This window comes from Anomaloglossus baeobatrachus, chromosome 1 (assembly GCF_048569485.1).
Source record: "Anomaloglossus baeobatrachus isolate aAnoBae1 chromosome 1, aAnoBae1.hap1, whole genome shotgun sequence".
Lineage (NCBI taxonomy): Eukaryota > Metazoa > Chordata > Amphibia > Anura > Aromobatidae > Anomaloglossus > Anomaloglossus baeobatrachus.
Genome location: NC_134353.1, coordinates 740,894,149 through 740,911,453, shown reverse-complemented (window position 1 = coordinate 740,911,453; position 17,305 = coordinate 740,894,149). Strand labels below are relative to the sequence as shown.

The following is a 17,305-nucleotide window of genomic DNA, read 5'->3' as shown; positions in this document are numbered from 1 at the left end:
CCTGAAGCAATATTTTCACGTTAGTTAAAAAAAATAGCAAAACTTCTCATCAAAAGAAATTTCAAAAAACATTTCAGAAAATAAAGTGTCAAAGCCTCATCCCTCACCTGCAGCTGATGGCTAAACTGCTCTTGTTGGGCATCTATGTGTTCTTGACATTGGCGTTCAACTAATTGAAATAACTGAAGCCATCGAGCCTAGAAGAGAATCAATACTGAAGATTATAATTTTCAACTAAGGATAAATAAATTTGAATTAATTAAGGATTGATAAACTTAAAAAATACATTTTTACCACAAAAACCTTTTTTTTTTTTTACCTCATGATTCACAGAAATATATAACACTGGGCTGTGAACATAAAAACAATTACCATTTTTACCACTAAAATGTTACTTTGCCTCCAAAGTTTTACTTTTCAAAAAAGGGTGATAGGAGAAAATAGACCATCCAATTTGTTACACAATGTCTCAGAATTCGCCAATACCACATATGTGGTACAGTTCAAAGCTCAAAAGGGAAAAAGCGCCATATTGGTGTTCAGAATTAATTGGAAAGGTTTAGGGGTGCCATGCCACATTGGCAAATCCCCTGACATGCCAGAAAAGCAGACCCCCTCATAAGTGATCCCATTTTACAAAGTACACCCCTCAATGAATTCATCTAGGGGCACAGTGATCATATTGATACCACAGGTCTGCCACATAATTTTATACCATTGGGCGGTAAAGAAAGTATAATTACAATTTTTTCACTAAAATGTTATTTTAGTTTCAAGTCTTTCATTTTTGTAGGGGCTAATAAGGAAAAAATGGACCACAAAGTTTGTTGTATCATTTTTTTCTGAGTGCGCCAATACCCTCCACATATTCAGGAACTATTTTTGAGTTACAGTGCAAGGCTGACAAGGGAAGGAGTGCCATAATTTGCGGAATGGTTTGCAGGTGCCATGTTAAACTGACAGAGCTCCTGAGGAGCCAGAACAACAGAAATCCCCCACAAATAACCACATTTTACAAATTGCACCCCTCAATGAATTAATCTAGGAGGGCAGTGAGCGTACTGACATTACAGGTTTGTACACCTCAAATTCAGACCTCAAATCTATACTATACACAGTGTGGTTTCCATCTACATCTCCTAAATACGTGATTCAGTTGAAACCCACAATGAATTCATTCACTATTGAGGCAACAGATTTACTCCCTACTCTGTTTGGCCTTTGTTCAGTGGTGTCAGTCTTCTCAAAAGGTGCACAAAACTGATGAGTGCACGCCTAAAAAGATGCATAAAAAGATGCATAAAAAGATAGACACCGCTGGACCACAGGCCAGACGGGAGTTCAAAGTGACTTCATCTACGTCACTACAGTGAATATTCCATTGGGAATTTGGCAGAATCCCTTTTTTTTTTCTTTCTTACACCTCCAATGTAAGCGCTCAGAGTGCAGAGTAGGATAAATGTGAGCCAAGGCTTATTGTGATCTTTGAGAGGCAAAATAAACAAATCAACATCAGTTAAAGAGGTGGCTTCATTACTGTTTTTTACGCAGGTCACCTTGAGGTATACGTGACAGGGTGACTTTATTCCTCAAGCAGCACAATTAAAGCCATACCAGATTTATATATACCGTATTTTTCGCTTTATAAGACGCACCTGATTATAAGACGCACCCCCAAATTTGGTGAAGGAATAGAGAATTTTTTAATATATGGGGTCCGTCTTATAATGCCAGTGTCCGTCTAACAAATAATATAGGGTATATGTCCCTCATAGCCCCCTCATCCTAAAATTAGCCCCCTTAATCTGGATATGGCCACCTTATATTGAACACGTCCCCCAGTGATGCCACATTTCCCCTATGGCTGGCACACAGGCCCACTGGGGCAGGCACACAGGCCCACTGGGGCAGGCACACAGGCCCACTGGGGCAGGCACACAGGCCCACTGGGGCAGGCACACAGGCCCACTGGGGCAGGCACACAGGCCCACTGGGGCAGGCACACAGGCCCACTGGGGCAGGCACACAGGCCCACTGGGGCAGGCACACAGGCTCACTGGGGCAGGCAGACAGGTCCACTGGGGCAGGCAAACAGGCCCACTGGGGCAGGCAGACATCACCCTCTGTTACATATCGCCCCCATGTTGCTGCTTTTAGTAAAATAAACTCTTTCCTTACTTTCTGCAGCACTGTCTTGTCTTGTGTCTCCCTCCTCGGGGTTGAGCTCCTCCTGTCTCTTGCACTTCCTACTTCCTGGTTCTAGTGCAGGTCATGTGATCAGGACAGCAGAGAGATATCTCTGCGTGCCTAATCACAGCAGCAGGAGGGAGACCGGGCAGACGCTGGAGGAGGTGAGTAAAGAGTTTATTACTTTACTATGGGCAGCAGCACGGGAGGCTATAGCTAACACAGGGGGAGGGGGGATCCTGTGCGATCAAAGGTAAGCACAGGCAGATATAATATGTGCAGCTCCCCCAGCCCATCAGCGCGATGCAGTTTCAGCACCACGCTTCTGATGGACAGCGGCTGTGCATATTATATGAGCGGGAGCAGGAGATCAAACGCTGCCGCTCCAAGCTTTTCCTGCCCCCAGCACCGCTCCAGAGCTGCCCGCACCTCCACTGGACTCTGTAATATATATATACACACACACACACACACACACACACACACACACATACATACATATATATATATATATATACATATATACATACATACATACATACATACATATATATATACACACACACACACATACCCCCCTCCCGTATATTCGGATTATAAGACGCACCCCCTACTTTCCCCCAAAATTTGGGGGAACAAAAGTGCGTCTTATAACGCGAAAAATACAGTAATTAATTTTTTTTTAAGTTTTCCTATTATTGCACTAACAAAAACATTTCTTTACAAAATAAAGGTTCTTTGCATCACCGAATTTTGAAGGCTATAGTTTTGGTTTTTTATTTTTCTGCCAAAAGAATCATGTAAGGGCTTGTTTACTGGGGGAAGAGTTAAGTTGGAGTTTTTATTGGTACCATTTTGGGCCACATAAAAATTTTTATGATCTCTTTCTATTCCACTTTTTGTGAAGCAGAATCAAGAAGACACAGCAATTTAGGAATTTTTTTTATGCCATTCACGGTGTGTTAAAAGTGATAAAACAACTATTTTTCGGTCAGTACGATTACATCAATACCACATTTATATTGCTTTTCTTTTGTATTGCCACTATTACACTATAAAAAACTATTTTATAGAAAAAAAAAAATGTTTTTGCATTTCAGTATTTTGAGAGCTATAGTTTTTTATATTTTTTACAGACAGAGCTGTATGGCGGCATGTTTTTTTTTCATGTTTTCAGGGGTACAATTTTTATTCAGATAGGACTTTTTGATTGCGTTCTATTCCACTTTTTTGTCACCTGTATAATGAAAAGACATAGTTTTTGTTACGGTGCTCATTGAAGGGCTTAACTAGTGTGACAGTTTTATAGATCGGGCTGTTCCAGACATGGTCATACCACTTGTGTGTACTTTGTTTTTACATAAATATTCGCATTTACTAATTAATATTTATAATGTTTATATTTATAAAGTAAAAATAAAAAATCAATAAATATTAAATAAAACACACACACACACACGGTCATATGAAAAAGTTTGGGCACCCCTATTAATGTTAACCTTTTCTCTTTATAACAATTTGGGTTTTTGCAACAACTATTTCAGTTTCATATATCTAATAACTGATGGACTGAGTAATATTTCTGGATTGAAATGAGGGTGCAATCCGCATTTAAACAAAATTTGACCGCTGCAAAAGTATGGGCACCCTTATCAATTTCTTGATTTGAACACTACTAACTACTTTTTACTGACTTACTAAAGCACTAAATTGGTTTTGTAACCTCATTGAGCTTTGAACTTCATAGGCAGGTGTATACAATCATGAGAAAAGGTATTTAAGGTGGCCACTTGCAAGTTGTTCTCCTATTTGAATCTCCTATGAAGAGTGGCATCATGGGCTCCTCGAAACAACTCTCAAATGATCTGAAAACAAAGATTATTCAACATATTTGTTCAGGGGAAGGATACAAAAAGTTGTCTCAGAGATTTAAGCTGTCAGTTTCCACTGTGAGGAACATAGTAAGGAAATGGAAGAACACAGGTACAGTTCTTGTTAAGCCCATAAGTGGCAGGCCAAGAAAAATATCAGAAAGGCAGAGAAGAAGAATGGTGAGAACAGTCAAAGACAATCCACAGACCACCTCCAATGACCTGCAGCTTCATCTTGCTGCAGATGGTGTCAATGTGCATCAGTCAACAATACAGCGCACGTTGCACAAGGAGAAGCTGAATGGGAGAGTGATGCGAAAGAAGTTGTTTCTGCAAGCACGCCACAAACAGTCGCCTGAGGTATGCAAAAGCACATTTGGACAAGCCAGTTACATTTTGGAAGAAGGTCCTGTGGACTGATGAAACAAATATTGAGTTGTTTGGTCATACAAAAGGCGTTATGCATGGAGGCAAAAAACACGGCATTCCAAGAACAGCACTTGCTACCCACAGTAAAATTTGGTGGAGGTTCCATCATGCTTTGGGGCTGTGTGGCCAATGCCGGCACCGGGAATCTTGTTAAAGTTGAGGGTCGCATGGATTCAACTCAGTATCCGCAGATTCTTGACAATAATGTGCAAGAATCAGTGAAGAAGTTGAAGTTACACAGGGAATTGATATTTCAGCAAGACAATGATCCAAAACACCTCTCCAAATCTACTCAGGCATTCATGCAGAGGAACAATTACGATGCTCTAGAATGGCCATCCCAGTCCCCAGACCTGAATATCATTGAAAATCTGTGGGATGATTTGAAGCGTGCTGTCCATGCTCGGCGACCATCAAACTTAACTGAACTGGAATAGTTTTGTAAACAGGAATGGTCAAATATTCATCCGTCATCCAGGATCCCGGAACTCATTAAAAGCTACAGGAAGCAACTAGAGGCTGTTATTTTTGCAAAAGGAGGATCTACAAAATATTAATGTCACTTTTATGTTGAGGTGCCCATACTTTTGCATCGGTCAAATTTTGTTTAAATGCAGATTGCACATTTTCTGTTAGTACAATAAACCTCATTTCAATCCAGAAATATTACTCAGTCCATCAGTTATTAGATATATGAAACTGAAATAGCAAAAACCCAAATTGTTATAAAGAAAAAAGGTTAACATTAATAGGGGTGCCCAAACTTTTTCATATGATATATATTTTTCTATTTTAATTTAATAATTTCTATACGGGACATTAACTTTTATTACTCTGATCGCTGAAAATTAATTGAAAGTACAGTTCCCTCTAATTGTGAATGTTAACATGACAATATGCCATAACTTAGATTCAGAAAAATAGAGACCCCTGGCTCCACAAAAGCACCAGAGGAGAATCTACAATGCCTAATGAAGAGAACACAGGGAGAGCATGCCATGGCTCTAATATACTTTATTCTTTGCTTTTTCCGCCTATGAAACAGGCAAGTCTGCTCTTTAGGAACCCCCTTTTCCTAAGAGGTAGAGGTCCTACCTATAAAACATTTAGAGTATAATCTAAAATTGTAAGTACATTTTATACCTCACAACTTTTTCTGGCTTCTAGATCAGTCTGATCAGTGGTGCACAGATTTCTTGAGAAAGAGGTCTGCAAATCATTGCACTGGATAAGAGTTTCAGACAGATTTTCTCTTTTGATTGATTCGCTCCTAGACTCCAAGCAAAAGAAAGAACAAAAGAAATACCATATAATAATAGTATAATGGAAAGTGTTTGCTAATATGAGGTAGGCTTCTAGCTAGCGAATAAAGGGGTTTAGAAAATGCCAAGGAGGAGAAGAGGCACTTGTCTACCTCTTACCTGCACAGGCTGGATGATATTCATGACGCTGTGGGCTTGATAAAAGTTCTGTGTTAAAAACTTTTCCAGGATTCCTGGATGAGTCAGGACCCACAAGTTCACATTAAACATAATGAAAAAGCGATTGGTGATCACACAGGAATAGGAGGCTGGTAAAACGCTCTTAATGACTTGAAGGGGTAAATCCTGCTATCAACATCGCTTTACTCACCAAATGTTTACGCCGAGCTAGACACATTGTAATAATGACTGCAGAGTAGGAAAAAAAAAACTTTTTTTCTTTATTTTGCCTCTCTGATGCGAAGATACACAGCTCTGGCACTGCAAAATTGTCAGTTTTTCTGATTTTTCTCTTTATAGGTATATTTTTGAGTAACATGTAAATTGTTCTTTTATTCTATAAGCTACTGACAACATGTCTCCGAATTTCCAAGCAATAAATTTTGTATTTATTTTCGGAAAATGAGAAATGGTCAAAATAACAAAAACAATGCATTGCATTATTTGAGGTCTGAAAGCAAAGAAAACAAGTTCATAATCATTTAGAAACAACAATACTAATGTTTTAACTCAGGAAGAGTTCAGAAATCAATATTGTGTGGAATAACCATGATTTTTAATCACAGCTTTCATGCGTCTTGGCATGCTTTCCACCAGTTTTTCACACTGCTTTTCGGTGACCTTATGCCACTCCTGGTGGAAAAATGTAACCAGTTCTTCTTAGTTTGATGGCTTGTGACTATCCATCTTCCTCTTCATTACATTCCAGAGGTTTTCAATGCGGTTCAGGTCTGGAGATTGGGCTGGCCATGACAAGGTTTTGATGTGGTGGTCCTTCATCCACACATTGATTGACCTAGCTGTGTGGCATGGCGCATTGTCCTAATGGAAAAAAGTCCTCAGAGTTCGGGAACATTGTCTGAGAAGAAGGAAGGCGTGATTCATACATCCTTCACAACGTTTAATCTGCCCAATTCCAGCCTTGTTGAAGCATCCGCAGATCATCACCGATCCTCCACCAAATTTCACAGTGGGTGCAAGACACCGTGGCTTGTACAGTTATCCAGGTCCAGGTGTTGGGCAAAGCTGAAAATTAGACTCAGAGAAGATTACCTTACTCTAGAAATTGGGCAGATTAAACTTTTCGAAGGACGTATGAATCAAGCCGCAAACAAGGTTATCCTAGAAAAACGGATGCTTCCTTCTGCTCAGGCAATGTTCCCCAACTTTAAGGACTGTTTTTTCCAGCAAGACAATGCGCCATGCCACACAGCTAGGTCAACCAATGTGTGGATGAAGGACCACCACAACAAAACCCTGTTATGGTCAGCCCAATCTCCAGACCTGAATCCCATTGAAAACCTATGGAATGTAATCAAGAGGAATATGGATAGTTACAAGCCATCAAAGAAGAACTGCTTACATTTTTGCACCAGGACTGGCATAAGGTCACCCAAAAGCAGTGTGAAAGTCTGGTGGAAAGCATGCCAAGACACATGAAAGCTGTGATTAAAAATCATGGTTATTCCACAAAATATTGATTTCTAAACTCTGAGTTAAAACATTATTAGTATTGTTGTTTCTAAATGATTATGAACTTGTTTACTTTGCATTATTTGAGGTCTGAAAGCACTACATTTTTTTTTGTTATTTTGACCATTTCTCATTTTCAGAAAATAAATACAAAATTTGTTGCTTGGAAATTTGAAGACATGTTGTCAGCAGTTTATAGAATAAAAGAACAATTTACATTTTACTCATAAATATACCTATAAAAACAAAAATCAGAAAAACTGACAATTTTGCAGTGGTCTCTTAATTTTTGCCAGAGCTGTATAATAAAATATTTGCCACCTAATGAGTTAACTTTAGTTAAGTCCAAGTGGAGTTTCCCCTGGGGGCGATTACTTCTCCCTGTATGATGCTGACCAATCATAAGCAGGAAGCAATATAGAGGTGCAGAAGCATCTGTGATGATGTTACATGACAAACTTTATTTATGAACATCTATAGTTTCATTTATTTGTCTGTGTGGATTGGATGGGTTGAAATTAATGTCAATAGTACCTTTAGAAATATGTTTACTTAGAAAATTGTTGACGTGTTCAATACTTATTTCACCCGCTGTATATATCATACCTCAAGGTCATGTTAAAAACAAAACCCAAAGAACAGTGTCAGAATTGCTTTTTTCCCCCCTCTTTTCCCTATTTCCCCCCACCTGGAATTTTATTCTCGATTTTTTCAGTACATAACAGAGTAACATAAATGGAACATGAAAAATACTACACCTTAAACTGCACAAAACAAGCCCTTTAACTATGTTGAAGGAAAAATAAATATGTTATGTTTCTTGGAACAAGGGGAGGAAAAAACAAAATGCAAAAAAAAAAAAAATGTTTGGGACCTTAAAGGGAACCTGTCAGGTGCAAAATGCACCCAGAACCACGAGCAGCGGGGGTGCGAAGTGTCGGACCCCGGCCGATCAGACACTGATGACCTATCCTAAGGATAGACCATCAATGTAAATGTAGTGGACAACCTCTTTAATTAAATTTGGATATGGTTTGATATCATTGTCAAAATCTTGTGCTGTACACAAAATAAAACAGTGACTCGTGGTGGAGGTTCCTTGGAAGTTTGGGGCTGCATTTCAGGAAATGGAGTTGGGGATTCGGTCAGGATTGATGGTGTCCTCACTGCAGAGAATTACAGGCATATACTTATCCATTTATGCTATGCCATCAGAGAGGCATCTGGTTGGCTCCAAAGTTATTATGCAGCAGAAGAACGACCCCAGGCTTATTGAGCCTGCAAATATAGTTAATCTGAATTTTTTTCCTCCTGGAATTGCTGACTTTCATCCATGGGGCTTGCATGGAGCGCCATCTCTTAAGGCCCCTTTATACACTGAGACTTTCTAGCGATCCCACCAGCGATCCCAACCTGACCGGGATTGCTATAAAGTCTCTGGTCAGTCGCTGGTGAGCTGTCAAACAGGCATACCTGGCCAACGACGCAGCAGCGATGCGGACCTGCAGAACGACCTCGCTGGTCATTGGGGACGTGTCAAAGCAGCTATTTGAAAGGGAAGTCGCTATCAATGTCGTTGTAACAGTGTTAAACACACCGATGCATGCTGCACAGTGGGAAACAAAGGACCGAAAAATGGTCCTGAAAGATTTGTAGCGATCAGCGACCTCACAGCGGGGGCCAGGTCGCTGATGCGTGTCACACACTGCAATGTCACTGGGGAGGTCGCTATTACGTCACAAAACCGGTGACGCTAGAGCGATGTCGTTAGCGATGTTGCAGTGTGTAAAGGGGCCTATACTCTACTATGAGTGGCAGCTGTAACCTTTCACTTTGATAACTTGCTGTGCACAGATGCTCTGCAGAGCTGGCTATCAAAGTACTGGGGCATGTGTCCAACCACCGCTCACAGTATAATATAGCTTCTGTGTACGACTCCATGATTGAAAGCCAACGGCTCCCGAGAGGAAATAAATTACCCCCCCCAATAGCCGCAGTTTAATTACCGTATTTTTCGCTTTATAAGACGCACTTTTGTTCCCCCAAATTTTGGGGGAAAGTAGGGGGTGTGTATATATATATGTACACTGCAGCGTCCAGGGGAGGTGGGGGCAGCAGCTCTGGAGCGCAGGTGAAGCTGCAGGCTGCAGCCTTTGATCTCCTGCACCCGCTCATATAATATGCACAGCCGCTGTCCATCTCCAATGGTGCTGAAATCGCACGCAGTGAGGGGCTGGGGCAGCGGTGCATATTATATGAGCCTGCGTCCCAGTGTGATCGCACATGCCCACCCCTGTGTTAGATTTGGCCCCCAGGCTGCTGCTCATTCTAAAATAAAAAAGCTTTACTTACCCCTGCAGCGTTTCTCCCCGTGTCCCTGCTTCCACTGTGATCAGGCAGGCAGAGAGCTCAGTCTGCTGTGCTGATCACATGACCGCACTGAGAACCAGGAAGTGGAAGAACAGAAGAACGGAGCCAGACAGGAGGGAGCTCAGCGCTGGAGGAGATAAGGAAAGAGGGTTTTATTTTACTTTGGGCAGCAGCCTAGGGGCCATATCTGACACAGAGGGACTTGTGCGATCTATAGGGGCCATGGGCAGCACTATGGGGGCGATATCTGACACAGGGGGACTTGTGCGATCTATATAGGGGCCATGGGCAGCACTATGGGGGAGATATCTAACACAGGGGGACTTGTGCGATCTATATAGGGGCCATGGGCAGCACTATGGGGGCGATATCTAACACAGGGGGACTTGTGCGATCTATAGGGACCATGGGCAGCACTATGGGGGCGATATATAACATAGGAGGACTTGTGCGATCTATATAGGAGCCATGGGCAGCACTATGGGGGCGATATCTAACACAGGGGGACTTGTGCGATCTATAGGGGCCATGGGCAGCAGCATGGGGGCGTTATCTAACACGGGAACGTGTGCAATCCATAGGGGACCATAGGCAGCACAGGGGAACGTGTGCCATCACAAGGGGGCTATATTCAATATAAGGGGGCCATATCCAGATTAAGGGGGCTAATTTTAGGATGGGGGGCTATGAGGGACATATACCCTATATGATTTGTTAGAGGGACACTGGCATTATAAGATGGACCCCATTTAACATTAAAAAAAAAAAAATTCTCTTTTCCTTCACCAAATTTGGGGGTGCGTCTTATAATCAGGTGCGTCTTATAAAGCGAAAAATACGGTAAATTGTAATGCTATTTACCCGCAGAGTAATCCCATATCTCCATGTAAATAGTGTTTTCCGAGGTGACAGGTTCATTGAAGAAGCATCTTTGGCTGCTTTCACACTTGCGTTGTGCGGCTTCCGTAGCATTGCGTTGTGTGACGGATGCACCGGATGCGTTGCATATAGTGGCACAACAGATACTACAGATCATACAAAATAACGCAATCCGTTATAGTTTTTTTTTCTTGACTTTACACATCTGGGCATGCGCAGTTGTGTAAAGACGGATGCGTTAACAGAATACATCAAATGACGGATTCTAACGGAATCCGCCACCATAGGCGTCCATTATAAAAACGGACGCCGACGGAATCCTGCAGGTTGCGTTTTTTTGACACTCCGTCAAGCGCAGAAAAAAATCTACATGCAGCGTTCCATCCGCCAGGCGGATGCAAAGCAGCGCCGGCTGACGGATGCAATGCAAGGCCATCCGTTGCTATCAGTAGCTAATAGAAGTCTATAAGGAATAAAACGGTTTCCTGCAACGGTTACCGTAATTCCTCAAGGCGGCGCATAGCAACGGATGCCGTTCAACGCAAGTGTGAAAGCAGCCATTATTGTAAAGAACAATACAAATAGTTCTTGTGGCCTCTGGGGTGGTCACAAATATTAATAATTTACATTATTTCATGTGAATCCGTTCAGTAGTTTGTGAATATTGATACCCCCTGCATGGAATTAATTGAGGCCCAATATTCAACATAAGCTCCTGAGGAATCTCTTCCTGCCACACATTCATCATTTTAAAGAAAAAAAAAAAACTAAAGCATCTGAAGAGTGAAAAATTATTTTCTATATGGACTAGAAGACAATCCTTAATTGATTGTTTTTTAAAGTGAAAACTTAGTTTGTTTAATCAGAACAGCGAAATATCGCAAAAGCCTGCAAGATCTCCCAGCCTGACTGCAGATGCAGCTGTGAAGAGCTGCAGGAGGTCGCCCAGCATGGACCATTCCATGATCGGGACGTTTGGACCTCACTTTCTTTTCTTTTAGAAGCAGATATTTACAAAAGTCCTTTGTATGTAGTCATCTATTCTTTTCTTAAATGAAATATGTCACCAGGTTTTTGCTTCCACATCTGAGAGCAGCATAATGTCGAGACAGAGATCCGGATTCCAGTGATGTGTCACTTACTGAGCTGTTTGCTGTCATTTTGATAAAATCAATGTTTTTTCTGCTGTAGATCTAGCAGTTATACAGAGCTCATGAATATGCTGGACTAACTGGCAGCAGGCCAAGTAGTCCTCTAATGATAATGTACTGCTGATTAAACAGTGATTTTATTAAAACTACACTAAGCAGCCCAGTAAATGATACACCGCTGCCCCTACGTTGAATGGCAAAAACCTGGTGATAGATTCCCTGTACAATAGGAAGACATATACTGGTGTTGAGGAACTCTTTATTGCTATTGTATCTAAATTTGTAATGCTTAAAGGCTTTTATTATGCAATTTCTCTCTTGTAGGTTCTCAAGGAGCATAATACAACTGTAAGAAGGGTAGCGATGTGACCTATAGTCCTTCATCAGTCAAAGGATCAGTGAAGAACTTGCAAGCAATGATCTGTGAGCTAAACACATCCACAACCCACTTACCATTATAGCTATATACAATTGCATTTAAAAAGTAGGACAGGCATTATTCTAACTAATACGGAATTAGGCGGGCTTTGCACGTTGCGACATCGGTAACAATGTGTTACCGATGCTGCAGCGATAGTCCCGCCCCCGTCGCACGTGCGATATCTAGTGAAAGCTGCCGTAGCGATTATTATCGCTACGGCAGCTTCACACGCACATACCTGCCATGCGACGTCCCTCTGGCCGGCGACCCGCCTCCTTCCTTAGGGGGGCGGGTCGTGCGGCGTCACAGCGACGTCACACGGCAGGCGGCTAATTGAAGCGGAGGGGCAGAGATGAGCAGGATGTAAACATCCCGCCCACCTCCGTCCTTCTCATTGCAGCCGGGAGGCAGGTAAGGTGATGTTCCTCGCTCCTGCGGCTTCACACACAGCGATGTGTGCTGCCGCAGGAGCGAGGAACAACATCGTACCTGTCGCACCATCGGCATTATGGAAATGTCGGAGGCTGCAGCGATGATACGATAATGACGCTTTTGCGCTCGTTCATCGTATCAAAAAGGTTTTACACATTGCGATATCGACTGCGACGCCGGATGTGCGTCACTTTCGATTTGACCCCATCGACATCGCACGTGCAATGTCGCAACGTGCAAAGCCGCCCTTAGTGTTATAGTAGACAACTATCCTAGAGGTGTGGTGCATATGCCTATACCAAGTTTGCCTGGTTAAAAATACTTCTCAAAATTGCTCAGAGAAGTATCGTTACCTGCTGTATAATATCTGGAGCGAACGCTATTCATTAGTCAGGACACAGCACTGTAGGCGACAAAGGACAATCTGTATTCCCAGATGAAAGTTGTTGAGTTTGCCTATTTTTGACAACAGATAACATGAGAAATATTACCTGTCGGCTTGATTTTCACTGCAGTCTACTGATGGCTCTGCAAGTTCTTGTGGTGGATGTGCAACATCCGAAGCCTCCATGTTCATATTATACACTATGGGGGGTGAAAGAAACAAGTTTTCACACTTCAAATAGATTTAAAACTATTTTGCGTCGAAGTCTAATTTTTAGCCAAATCATAGTAGGGGAAAACTGAATGTAACATAAAGACAAAAACAAAATACAAAAACTTAATTTTTTATTATTCTGCTTCTTATATGTGAAAGCTATCATGCATTAGCAAAGGGTCGTTATGTGTTTTAGGCTAGGTTCACACTTTCGTTAAATTGTATCAGTCACAATCCGCGGCTCTGGTAAACAACGGAATCCATTTGGCGGATTCCATTGTTCCCATAGACTTGCATGAGCGGCAGATTGTGACTGATGCCCTTGCGTTGCATCCTCCGCCCGACTGATTAGTCGTGGAACAACTGACCGTGGGACGGAAGGAGCGCAGCTTGTAACGTTTTTTGAGCAGCGCAATCCGTAGGATTTCGCTGTGCATGCTCTCTCTGGCTCCCTGCACACGTAACCTGGATACACATTGGGTTACCAAGCAATGCGCTTTGCCTAGTTACCCGATATTTACCCTGGTTACGTGTGCAAGGAGCCAGCGCTAAGCGGTGTACGCTTGTAACCAAGGTAAATATCGGGTAACCAAGCAAAGTGCTTTGCTTAGTTTTTACCCGATATTTACCCAGGCTGTGTGCAGGGAGCCCGACACTTCCCCGCTCGGCTCCGCCCCCTCCCGCACTCCGCATGTGTACACACACACACACACACACACACACACACACACACACACCTGTCCCCAGCCATGCAGACCGCGGCACTGACGTCCTCAGCGCCACGGCCCTGCTCGGCTCCACCCACCTCGCACTCCGCCCCCCGCACACAACGGAGTCCGACAATGAATTCTGTTCTTTGTCATCCGTTGTACAACGCATCAGTCAAATGCGTCAAGCAACGCATGTGACTGATGCAAAACAACGGAAATGTGAACCTAGCCTAAAAAGGAGATCTGTCAATACATTTTTGCTATGTAAGTTGAGAGCGGCATAATGCTGGCGTACAGACCCTGATTACAGTGATGTGGGGCTTACTGGGCTGTGTGTAGCTGTTCAATACAATCAGTGATTTCTCAGCAGAAGATTATCACTACAGGATGAGGGCCCCAATTCATCAAGACTGGGTTTTTAACCCTAGAACGCGCAACCATAGAAATCTACAATAGAAAACAAGTAACCTAGCAAGGCTTGCGAGGCCCCAGGTATATGTTCTAGGGTTAATGAATCAGGAACGTCTGACAAGCGTTGTGCACCTTGTGTGTGTGTGTGTCACAAATATTCCTCTAGTCGGGTACTGGACTAAGATTTTTGAAGAAAGACATGCTACTGCTCATAATGATTTTATCTATTGGGGGTTGCCAAGCCCCCGCCACACTGTCAGATCTAAGTGAAAATAAAACAGTGAAATAAGTGAACATAAAAACGCAATGATAAAGTTCCCAAGGGGGACTAGTAATAAAAAAAAAAAAGTTTTAAAAAAATATGAAAAAAGTATAAAAAAAAAAATAAAGTTCACATCAGCCCCTTATGGCCCATTGAAAATAAAAACAATAGAAAACATACGCATACTTGGTGTCGCTATGTTCAGAAATGCCCGATCTATCAAAATATAAAACCACTTAATCTGATCGGTACACGGCACAGCAAGAAAAAAATTCCAAGCAACAAAATTATGTTTTTTGGTCGCCGCAACATTTCTTTAAAATGCAATTACAGGCGATCAAAACGTCATATCTGCACAAAAACGGTATAATTAAAAATGTCAGCTCAAGACGCAAAAAATAATGTGTCAGAGCCCCGGATCCTGAAAAATGAGAATGATACGGGTTTCCAAAATGGTGTCGAAAGCACAATTCTATTTTTGGACAAACTTCTGATTTTTTTTCACCCCTTAGATAAAAGTAAACCTATACATGTTTGGTATCTACGAACTCGTACCGATGTGAGGCATCAACTGACATGTCACTTTTACCATGTAGTGAACACGATATACAAAAGATCCCAAAAACAATTGTACAATTAAACATTTTTTGCAATTTTTCCACACTTGGAATTTTTTCCCATTTTCCAGTACACTATATGGTAAAACTAATGGTTTCAATGTAAAGTACAGCTCGTCCCACAAAAAAACAAACCTTTATATGGTAAGATTGCAGGTAAAATAAAATAGTTATGGCTCTCGGAAGAGGAAAAAAATGTAAATTTCATAGGAGTTGAACGGGTTAAAGAATGTGGGACAAAAAAAAAAAATAAATCAGCAAATATCATGACAAAAGAAAAATAAAAAAGATTTAAATGAATGCAAATGATGAATCTCCTCTAAAGCGATGTTCCTCTGTAATCAGTGACCCAGACACGCTTCACCCCACGCTGAAGCATAAGCCTCTCCTTATTGCGCCCTCACATCCATGTTACATGTATGATATAAAATCCACACACGGGGCTCGCTGCTATGATTATTTATGTCCCCCCCCGCCCGACCCTGCACTTGGACCACGCCAGTCTGCTCCTATTGGTTGAACAGTTGTTGCTCTAAAATGTTAACAGTGACTCTCGATGCTGTTTGGATATGGGAGACGTCAATCACTTCTAGCCCCGCCCCATTCTCCAGCCATCTAGGGCAGATGCCGGCGGGAGCAGCAGAGCAGACGTGTCAGGACAGACACAGGACGTCACGCATCGTGGTCTCCGGTTCTCGGCAGGTTGCCGCAGTCACAGACATGGCAGCTGCAGGCACCGCTGACACCACGCCGCTGCGGCTCAGGCACTGCAGCCACATACAAGCGCCATACAGTAGTAAATGTCGGGACGCTTCCTGATGCGTCTGTATACAGCTAGAACCTTTCCTTGCGACTTCCAAGGAATATCCGGTCGCCGCCCTGAAAACATTATATTGCATGAAGGGTTAACCACTAACCTTATTAGCCGGGGCCACGCCGAGCAGCCCCAGACCCAGCCATCCTCTTTCCTGCGATGTAAACATTGTCTTGTCAATAAAGCTGGGAAGAAAGAGGCTGCTACTCACTAATGGGGCGGAGCCTATTGCGAAGTGCGCGGTGATTGGCTGCGAGGAGAATTCGAATCCCGAACAATACAGGAGAGATCGATCACCTGCTCATGTGTAATTGTGTAAGAGTGAGGTCATGGAGCTTATGCAGTGTAGTGTATGGGACCATGGAGCTTATGCAGTGTAGTGTATGGGACCATGGAGCACATGCAGTGTAGTGTATGAGGACATGGAGCACATGCAGTGTAGTGTATGAGGACATGGAGCACATGCAGTGTAGTGTATGAGGACATGGAGCACATGCAGTGTAGTGTATGGGACCATGGAGCTTATGCAGTGTAGTGTATGGGACCATGGAGCACATGCAGTGTAGTGTATGGAGCTTATGCAGTGCAGTGTATGGGACCATGGAGATCATGCAGTGCAGTGTATGAGGCCATGGAGCTCATGTAGTGTAGTGTATGAGGCCATGGAGCTCATTCAGTGTAGTGTATGGGACCATGGAGCTCATGCAGTGTAGTGTATGGGACCATGGAGCTCATGCAGTGTAGTGTATAAGGCCATGGAGCTCATGCAGTGTAGTGTATGGGACCATGGAGCACATGCAGCGTAGTGTATGGAGCTTATGCAGTGTAGTGTATGGGACTATGGAGTACATACAGTGTAGTGCATGGGACCATGGAGCTCATGCAGTGTAGTGTATGGAGCTTATGCAGTGTAGTGTATGGGACCATGGAGCACATGCAGTGTAGTGTATGGAGCTTATGCAGTGTAGTGTATGGGACCATGGAGCTCATGCAGTGCAGTGTATGGGACCATGGAGCTCATGCAGTGTAGTGTATGGGACCATGGAGCTCATGTAGTGTAGTGTATGAGGCCATGGAGCTCATGCAGTGGAGTGTATGAGGCCATGGAGATCATTCAGTGTAGTGTATGGGACCATGGAGCACATGCAGTGTAGTGTATGGGACCATGGAGCTCATGCAGTGTAGTGTATGGGAGCACA

The 17,305-nt window shown here is 42.7% G+C and overlaps 1 protein-coding gene across 1 annotated transcript in view; it reads right to left on the bottom strand.

Moving 5' to 3' along the window:
- The window catches only part of MPHOSPH9 (M-phase phosphoprotein 9), a 213,125-nt gene extending 196,831 nt beyond the window's left edge, over positions 1–16,294 (bottom strand). The window contains exons 1-4 of the mRNA XM_075322863.1: positions 16,210–16,294; positions 13,186–13,279; positions 5,631–5,757; positions 108–197 (exon numbers count right to left, since the gene is read on the bottom strand). Coding sequence (XP_075178978.1) covers positions 108–197; positions 5,631–5,757; positions 13,186–13,271 — 303 coding nt within the window. The 5' untranslated portion in view covers positions 13,272–13,279; positions 16,210–16,294. The remainder of the gene's footprint in view (positions 1–107; positions 198–5,630; positions 5,758–13,185; positions 13,280–16,209) is intronic.
- Between the last annotated feature and the right edge of the window lie 1,011 nt (positions 16,295–17,305).